This window comes from Agrilus planipennis, unplaced genomic scaffold (genome assembly GCF_000699045.2).
Source record: "Agrilus planipennis isolate EAB-ADULT unplaced genomic scaffold, Apla_2.0 scaffold18, whole genome shotgun sequence".
In the NCBI taxonomy this organism is placed as follows: domain Eukaryota; kingdom Metazoa; phylum Arthropoda; class Insecta; order Coleoptera; family Buprestidae; genus Agrilus; species Agrilus planipennis.
The window spans coordinates 1,338,950-1,346,881 of NW_020438920.1; the positions used below are offsets into that span (position 1 = coordinate 1,338,950).

The 7,932-nt window shown below is 30.1% G+C and overlaps 3 protein-coding genes and 1 long non-coding RNA gene across 8 annotated transcripts; 2 read left to right on the forward strand and 2 right to left on the reverse strand.

The window, feature by feature from the left end:
* Positions 1 to 46: 46 nt before the first annotated feature.
* Positions 47 to 817, reverse strand: LOC112904247 (cytochrome c oxidase copper chaperone-like). The gene is made up of 2 exons (XM_025973813.1): positions 289 to 817; positions 47 to 232 (listed from the first exon to the last, which is right to left on the reverse strand). The coding sequence occupies exons 1-2, from the start codon at positions 429 to 431 to the stop codon at positions 148 to 150; spliced, it is 228 nt and encodes a 75-aa protein (XP_025829598.1). The 5' UTR covers positions 432 to 817; the 3' UTR covers positions 47 to 147.
* A 105-nt stretch (positions 818 to 922) lies between these two features.
* On the forward strand, positions 923 to 3,284 carry LOC108744109 (fatty-acid amide hydrolase 2-A-like). Its single transcript, XM_025973805.1, has 8 exons — positions 923 to 1,348; positions 1,452 to 1,842; positions 1,908 to 2,048; positions 2,112 to 2,267; positions 2,327 to 2,416; positions 2,478 to 2,706; positions 2,768 to 2,915; positions 2,967 to 3,284. The coding sequence occupies exons 1-8, from the start codon at positions 1,307 to 1,309 to the stop codon at positions 3,165 to 3,167; spliced, it is 1,398 nt and encodes a 465-aa protein (XP_025829590.1). The 5' UTR covers positions 923 to 1,306; the 3' UTR covers positions 3,168 to 3,284.
* A 310-nt stretch (positions 3,285 to 3,594) lies between these two features.
* Positions 3,595 to 6,058, reverse strand: LOC108744104 (endonuclease III-like protein 1). Of its 4 annotated transcripts, XM_018479711.1 has the most exons (6): positions 5,932 to 6,045; positions 5,383 to 5,712; positions 5,151 to 5,321; positions 4,936 to 5,095; positions 4,227 to 4,421; positions 3,852 to 3,942 (listed from the first exon to the last, which is right to left on the reverse strand). In XM_018479711.1, the coding sequence occupies exons 1-5, from the start codon at positions 5,992 to 5,994 to the stop codon at positions 4,417 to 4,419; spliced, it is 729 nt and encodes a 242-aa protein (XP_018335213.1). In that variant the 5' UTR covers positions 5,995 to 6,045; the 3' UTR covers positions 3,852 to 3,942; positions 4,227 to 4,416. The 4 variants fall into 4 exon arrangements, with proteins under 4 accessions (XP_018335212.1, XP_018335210.1, XP_018335211.1 ...); XM_018479710.2 differs by lacking the exon at positions 4,227 to 4,421 and having other exon boundaries at positions 3,595 to 3,942; positions 5,975 to 6,058; XM_018479708.2 differs by lacking the exon at positions 4,227 to 4,421 and having other exon boundaries at positions 3,595 to 3,942; positions 5,932 to 6,049.
* Positions 6,059 to 6,615: 557 nt separating this feature from the next.
* On the forward strand, positions 6,616 to 7,636 carry LOC112904248. 2 transcript variants are annotated; one of them, XR_003230976.1, is made up of 3 exons: positions 6,616 to 7,014; positions 7,066 to 7,167; positions 7,221 to 7,636. It is a non-coding gene; the product is annotated as an uncharacterized LOC112904248 (long non-coding RNA). The 2 variants fall into 2 exon arrangements; XR_003230975.1 differs by having other exon boundaries at positions 6,632 to 6,951.
* The last annotated feature ends 296 nt before the right edge of the window (positions 7,637 to 7,932 follow it).

The following is a 7,932-nucleotide window of genomic DNA, read 5'->3' on the forward strand; positions in this document are numbered from 1 at the left end:
AAAGTATGCTTTTTCTAGAATTCAGCAATTGCTACTAAAATCAAAGTTTCATAGACAGACACAACTTTATTTTATATTATCCTTTACTATACATAACTAACGTTAAATACTACAATATTTACAAGGCGGTAAAATGGGCATCCTTACTTAGATATTGAAACCCAATTTCCTCATGCATTCTTTATGCGCTTCAATTAAATGTGTGCAATTTTCTTCTCCATTTTCAATAATGCTGCAAATAATTAATGTTTTACTGCATTTATGTACAAACTTCTTTAAGATGCTTACCATGCATCTCTCGCTTTTTTCGTTTCTGGGCAAGCACAGCAAGGCTTCAACTTTTTGGGTTGTTCCTCTGGTTTTGTGACAGTTGCTTTAGAATTTTCAATTTCTACTGCTGCTGCATCAACTTTCCCATTAAAGTTTCCCATAGTCAAATCAAAGTCTTTCCTCGATATTAATACAATTACACTATCAAGTTTACGTGAATTTTTGTATGATAAAAGTTTTAGGTTACATCTGCTTATGTCCCATAGATTATTTATTTCCTATCATAGAGAGATGGCGTATGGTTTCGGACTAGTGCTATCTCTTTCATGACACACCAACGCACTATCATGAGAGAGATGAATATTGTCCGAAACTTTGTTCTATCTCTTTCTTTTGTTGTACCACAATTTTGACCGCTAAGGCATGTCCATTAGTAAACGTCGATATTTCCTATGCTTATATCTCTGGCATAGGTTTTTGAACAATCTTGGTTTCTAATCATAGATTATATATAATACTTTCTTGTTTGCACTTCTATGACTGCTTTTAGACCATAGAAATCTTTTACAATCGGATGCGTTCCACTATTGTTTTTAGTGATATTGGTAGAGTTAAAGTACTTTCAATTGTTAAGAAATAAACAATTGTATTATAAAATTCAAACAATTTTTGTGTTTTCATTATTTTTCATGATTTATCATCAGGACGTCTTTTGTATGGTCATCATCATCAACAACGTCATTATATTTTCTGATGTAGTTGGTGGTCCGGTCATTTTTCTAGCGGTCGCAAGTCCCAACAGGTGGTTCACCTTGTGTTGACCAACAAACTGTCCCAAGCAGTTCCAAAAAAACATAACGTAGTTCACCTTAACTTATAAAAATTTGCATTTCATTATTTTTATCTGATCACTATTAAACAGTTTTAAGTGTGCCCCTTACATTTTAATAGCAAGTTATTTTCATTTAAAAGAAATTTTTATAAGAATAAAACCAATTTTAAAGACTCATTGCCAATTCACTATATCTATAAAAAAATGAGTCAGCGTAAAATTTACGAAAAGAAAACTAACAAGCATGTAAGTTTTTTATTATTGACGATTATATTCGCATCGTACTTCGTGATATCACTCTTATAATCGTAATAATTTATGACCATTCATATTTTGTAAACAATTGTAGAAAGAGAAACGGAGTAGAGGACGATCTTGCAGAAAATTAATAATGAGTTTTTTACTAAAGGCCTGGTTTATGTTTCGATATCATTTTGATTTAATTGTTAATTATATATTTGGACTGTATTACAATTCAAGTCTTCAGTACATCCCAAAAGTTCAAGATCCACTGTTATTGGAAAGTGCAATAAGTTTAGCAGAAAAGATAAGGAAGAAAGAAGTGAAGGCTGAAACAGTTGTTCAGGCATTTATTAATCGAATTAAAGAAGTAAATTACCTTTTAAATGCTCTAGTCGATGATAGATTTAAAGCCGCATTAAAAGAGGCACAAGAAATAGATACAGATATTAAAAATGGTAAAATTACAGAGGTTGATTTTATGAATAAACCATTTTTAGGTAACAATTTTTAAACATTCCATATGTTTCTCTTTAAGTTTTATTAAAATTTTAATGTACATTAGGTGTTCCCTTTATTGTCAAGGAATCAACCTCATGCAAAGGACTTAGCAATACATTTGGACTTGTTTCAAGACAGGGCAAGACTGCTAAAGAAGATGCTGATGTTGTAGTGTCTATGAAGAATGCTGGAGCTATTCTTTTAGGTACTGTACTTATTAATTAGCTTATTTTTAAATTAAAATATTTGATTTTTACACCATTTGAAGGTGTTTCAAACGTTCCCCAATTAAATATGTGGCAGGAAACTCACAATCCTGTATATGGTATTACAAAAAATCCTTACAATACATCTAGAAATGTAGGAGGTTCTTCTGGAGGAGATGCAGCTTTAGTTGCAGCTTGTGGCACACCCATGGCAATAGGTATATAAAAGTTTAAATGACAAAATTGTCTGTTTAAAAATTAATTTTCATTTTGATAGGAACTGATATTGGAGGATCCATCCGAATTCCAGCTTTTAAATGTGGAGTCTTTGGACATAAACCAACTTGTAATTTAATTTCATTAAAAGGTATAGCGAATGTTTGTTTTGTAAGTGAATGGTTTTCTACATTGTACTGTTTCTTTTTAAGGATTAACATTTAGAACAGGAAAAGAAATATCTATGGTTGTTCCTGGGCCAATTGTTAAAAAAGCAGAAGACCTGGGGCCAATCTTAAAAGTTCTTGTGGGGTTAAATTCTATGCAGTTGAAATTGGAAGACCCAGTTGACATATCCAAAGTTGGTATTTACTATGTAATTGATCCTGAAGATCCTTTTGTAAGTCCTATAAGAGCTGATATGAAAGATCTCATGAACAGGTGATAGCTATAAAGCAGTTAAAGCAAAAATATTAAGAAAACTAATTTTCATATTTTGTAGAGTCATAGGACATTTAACAGGAGTTTCTGTTGATCCACCCCAAAAGGTGGAACTGGAAAACCTAAAATATGGGGGAATAATATGGAGATTTTGGGTATTGAAAGAGTTGTATCCTAATTTCTTTTCACACCTTAATGAAGAGGCGCCGGTATTTATTATTTATCAATCAAATCTGTTTGCTCTAAAATTCTACTTTCAGGTAAACCCATATGTTGAAATTATAAAATTCTTCTTAAGACTCAGTACTTACACTTTTGCTACTATTTTTAATTTAATAAATTGCATTTTACCACATCCTAACCCTGAATGGACTGAAAAAGTTACAAACGAGCTAAAAACTGAAATTTTGGTAAGTTTTAACATAAAGTTAAAGATAGATATCAAACAGGTCGAATTATAAAACTTGGATTATCGTGTAATTTGGGAAATTTAAGTAATAAAAGTTAGCATCAATATTATAAACACTGCCTAAATATACGACTTTTGGTGAAAATTGTAAGGACATGTGGAAAAACTCAACAACGGAAATATAATTGAATTAGAGTTATATTAAAATTACATTATAAAATAAAAATTTCAGCGTTTGGTTTTGCAAGTAAATGTACNAGTAAAGTCTTTCAAAAGAAAGGAAACATTGAAAGGATGAAGCAAAAGAAGAAAGCATTACAACAAAAAAAATTAAAGTTGAAGTTAAATAAAAAGGGAAAACAAGATATTAAAAAAAATAAATTTAAGCACAAAAGGTAACATTTTGTAAAATATTGTATATTCATTAAAGGTTTTTTAGGTTTATTATCGATTCATCTTATTTTCTAACATTTTTTGAGTAATTTAAATAGTTTATTGAGAAATAGATGTGTACATGTTTACTTATCCATTAACGTAGCTACAGCCAAGTATTTATATGTATTTGAGTAACAATCAAAAAAGGTATTATTTTTTCTTATTATTATTATTATTCTTACCAAATGGGCACAGGCTTTTATTTAAACAAGTCTCACACTGAGGCCTAACAGGCAAACAAATTTGCTGACCAAAGCCTACAAGGAGATGATTCACTTCACTCCAAAGATCAAAAGGAAGCCATTTTTCTAATGCTTTTCTGGTTTCTTCTGGAGTTTTTGTGTTAACCCATTTAAGTCTATTAGTAATTCGATGAACATGGGTGTCTACACCTATAGAGGGCAAAATTGTCGTAGGGCATATCAAAAATCAAATGTTTTGCTTATTTTAACAATATAAATATTTAAAATATAATCAAAGCAATTAATTTCAAAAATGAGTTTAAGATTTTAAAGCATGTCTTATCAAATTTTACGAATATCATAATTGTTTCATTATAACTTTATTTTAATTGTTATTGTATTGTACCTACATATATGTATTAATGTGCGCATCACCTCTATCTAACTAGGTAATTAGCATGTATTAAATTTTTGTAAATTAATGTGTATCTTACCGCTAGAAATGTGCGTTGCAATAATTTCGTGAATGCCACGAAAAATTTTAAACGAAAGTTACAAAGTGAGAAGTACGCTCCATTCAATACGTCTGCATTCAGTTGGTGATTGAAAAGACAAAGATAAGACGAGAAAATGAGAAATAAGATAAGGCTCCGTCTTGAACAGCACGTCGCTTTGTAATGCAACTTATCCTGTGAAAATTCATTTTACCGATATTAGGTCTTACACGTTTTTTTTTTTTCAATACCCAATAATTTACCTAATGAGATGTTTGATGATTTTTCATTAATTTTTGTCATCCGCTGCTTACAATTGCATTATAGATTTCATAAAGTTGATACTGTAAACGATTCTGTAGAGAATTTTTTACAGAATGATTTACACACAATTGTAAGACCGAATTCAGTAAAGTTAATGACTACTTATCAATGCATCCTTGCTCTTATGAAAACTTAAATTTTAATGAGGTACATTTTAAGCTTTCAATTTGTAATTCGTCTAAGGCTTAAGAGATGAATTCCGATTGTCACGACTGCTAAGGCCCCTCACCCCTCCTGTTTCATCTCGTTAAGCTCTACCCCTCCCTCCCATGTTTTTAAATGTATTTTATGACTGCTGTTAAATAATCAAAATTGAGGGACAGTAAAATAATAGATTTATAGTTCCTTTAAAATAGAATGAACAGTGAATGCAATTTGTATTTACCTATTCCTGTTACAGTTCCCCATGCAATTTGCATACAAAGATGGGCCATTTTAGGTCCAACCCCTGGTAAAGAACAAAGATCTTCTAGTGTTTTTGGAATGTCACCATTAAATTTGTTTTTTAATACTTCAGAGGTCTTTTTTATGTACTTCACTTTGCTCTAAAAGTTAAGACATTTAGAAAATGGCTGTAACAACAAAAATTATAAACAGTACTTTCCAAAATCCAACAGGATAAATAAGTTCACCAAGTTTCTCATCAGGTGTATTTAATATATTATCCACAGTACATCCATGAGATATCAGACGCATCATAGCTGCATGTGTAACTTGATCTTTGGTTTGACTGCTCAACATGAGGGATAATAAGGATTGATAGCGCTTTTCCTTCAATAAATAAATATTAGTTAAATATTTAAATCTCGACCTCTTTATTACTAAAAAGTACCTTAGGGGTACCATTTCCATCCATACACTTTTGACATCCCATTGAATCTACAGGTGCATCATGATTTTTACGCATTTCTTGCAAATTTTTCAAAACTTCCTCCCAATTATCAGGAACTTTATAATTCTGCTTTATTGTCTGTTTTTCTTCACTTAAATTATTTTCATTTGAAGGTGATTTTTCATCACATTCAATATTTACATGCTCTCTTTTTAATCTTTTTTGTGATGATAATTTAGGTTTGATTACATTTTTGAATTTATTTAAATCAGTAGCTCCACATTTACTACTGGTACCTTCTTTTTCCATAATATGCACATTCACTTGCAACTGCAATATATATACATAACACATGGGCATTAGATTTATTTTAAAATTATAAATTAAAAGGTCAGAGCAAAACTTGCGTATTTAATATATTATATTTACAATTATTTGGGCTCAGTTGGGACTTATGATCAGATAATGAATCACAAATAATAATGAATTATTCATTTAGATATAATTCCATTACTTTTAAATTAATAATAAAATTGCTAAAGCAATTACTTTGTCAACGAATATTTTCTGCAATTTGTCGAATAATACTTTCCTCTTAAGTACCGTGAACATAACAATCCCTTAATGAATGAAAATCAGTGGTTTCCTCAAGCTGGCTCAGCTGGTAAACATAGATAATGCCATAGATAGATAAGGCTGGCAAATGAAAATTTGTGTTTATCATAGATTAGAAATTTATATATTTCTTTAATCTATGTTTGTTGTCATATTCATAGATTAAGTAAGAGCCTTTTACACGAACTACTTTTTGCGCTTCTGATTTTTTGAAATCCACTGTTTTAAATTTATCTATGATTTTAAATTGATGCTTTCATAGATTAGGATGCTTTCAAATATGTTTCACATTATGATAACAACATCATTTGGAGGGAATGTTGAAAGTGCGCAGCTATAAGCAGTAAATAACAGTTGAAAAACCCTCCAAAATTGGGCTAGCGTAGGCAAAAAGTATGGTAGAATGTAGCAGTTGTTGACGGATTGAAGTACGCCGAGTTAGAAAATTTAATAAAAAATAAGTCCAGTATACAAGTATACCAAACATCAATTATTTACGTAGTTCACAGTAATTTGTAATTGTAATAATTTTTGGCGTTTTATTTGAAATTCACCATGTTGGTACTGTAGCGCCACCCTAATTTAACGCGGTCTGACGGATACTTTTTCACAACAGAAATAGCACTCCTTTTCTCTACCCTCCATAATCCCTTTGTACCAAATTGTAAGTATAATTGGTGTAATCTATGGGTACAATTACCATAGAAAAAAATGCAACCGGTTGAAAGAAAAACAGTTTATGAAACATATAGGTTTGCATCAGTTTGCATTTAAATTGTTTAGTTCAGAAATTCAGAAAGTGTAAGTAGCTAATTGATATCTACCCAGCTAGTAATTTGACTTCATATTTTCAAATGTGGAACGAAGTTAAATAAAAATACGATGGCTTTATGTGAAATTAAGGGGAAAGATAAAAATTGGGAGCAAGAAAGAAAAGGATTATGTTTGCCACAGGTCAGTAATATGAAGCAAGTGTTTGTCCAAATCACAGCATGCCCGACAGAAGCTTTTTAAATCGTAAGGAACTTTTAAATTATTAATAACTTGTCCCTCTACATTTAATTTCAGAAAGGGTCAAGCTTAAAATTATTCTATTTACTCCCCATGTTGGGCATGCATGCAGTTTAATACATATCCATCTTTCAAAAACTGAAAGACAACAAGTGGCAGGTATTCTAGAATTAATTTGTTTAATTGTGGTATACTTTAAATTCAACTTTTAGGAAAAATTTAACTGACCTAAAATTCAACTTTTTTAATATATGACAAACTTACAATGATTAATTATTAAAATGTAGATAGGGTGCCATACACAATCATTTTGATGGAACATATTTGTCTGCATTGAACCAATTTAAATTTTTCCTTTTCAAATAAATGTAACTTATAAACAGTAATTAAAAGGTCTTTGATTTTATGAAAGGTTCGGCCATAGAAAATTACTAACTAGATGACAGTAAAATAACAAACATTTTACTATATTACTTTTATTACATTAATTAATTGACTCCATAGTTACATAATTATTATGTATACTACTAAAATAAAATCAAATTACGTTTACAGAATTATTTATCAGCAAGTAAATTGTGTAAGTTAAGATTGTAGAATTCTATAGATAATATATCACTGGATCTAATGATAGTATTATTAAACATTTTCGAATAATTCGGCTGAATTTCATCTACAAGTAAAGTATCAAAAGTGGGATGAAATGCTTTAATGTTGCAATATAACTGTACTCCACCAAACATTTGCATTTTACATTCTGCTTCGCCTACAATAAATGCTTAGTTCAGATTTCTCTTAATTTACTGACTAAGAATTATAATGGGCAAAACAATACATATTTTTTACATTTCTCGTAAAAAAATTAAGAATTTGATTCTTACCTGACAAACTTATTAATAATTTTAACCATTTCTCTCTTAATAA

Bases quoted from the DNA above. Each gene is read 5' to 3' on its own strand.
- LOC112904247 (XM_025973813.1), bottom strand. From the start codon at position 431: ATGGGAAACTTTAATGGGAAAGTTGATGCAGCAGCAGTAGAAATTGAA. The intron at 233-288 runs GTAAGCATCTTA...AATTATTTGCAG, and splicing joins AAAAAAGCGAGAGATGCATG to CATTATTGAAAATGGAGAAG.
- LOC108744109 (XM_025973805.1), top strand. From the start codon at position 1,307: ATGAGTCAGCGTAAAATTTACGAAAAGAAAACTAACAAGCAT. The intron at 1,349-1,451 runs GTAAGTTTTTTA...AAACAATTGTAG, and splicing joins AAAAGAAAACTAACAAGCAT to AAAGAGAAACGGAGTAGAGG. The intron at 1,843-1,907 runs GTAACAATTTTT...AATGTACATTAG, and splicing joins TATGAATAAACCATTTTTAG to GTGTTCCCTTTATTGTCAAG.
- LOC108744104 (XM_018479708.2), bottom strand. From the start codon at position 5,994: ATGTTCACGGTACTTAAGAGGAAAGTATTATTCGACAAATTGCAGAAA. The intron at 5,713-5,931 runs GTAATTGCTTTA...TATATATTGCAG, and splicing joins AGAAAATATTCGTTGACAAA to TTGCAAGTGAATGTGCATAT. The intron at 3,943-4,935 runs GTAAATACAAAT...TGCCCTCTATAG, and splicing joins GGGAACTGTAACAGGAATAG to GTGTAGACACCCATGTTCAT.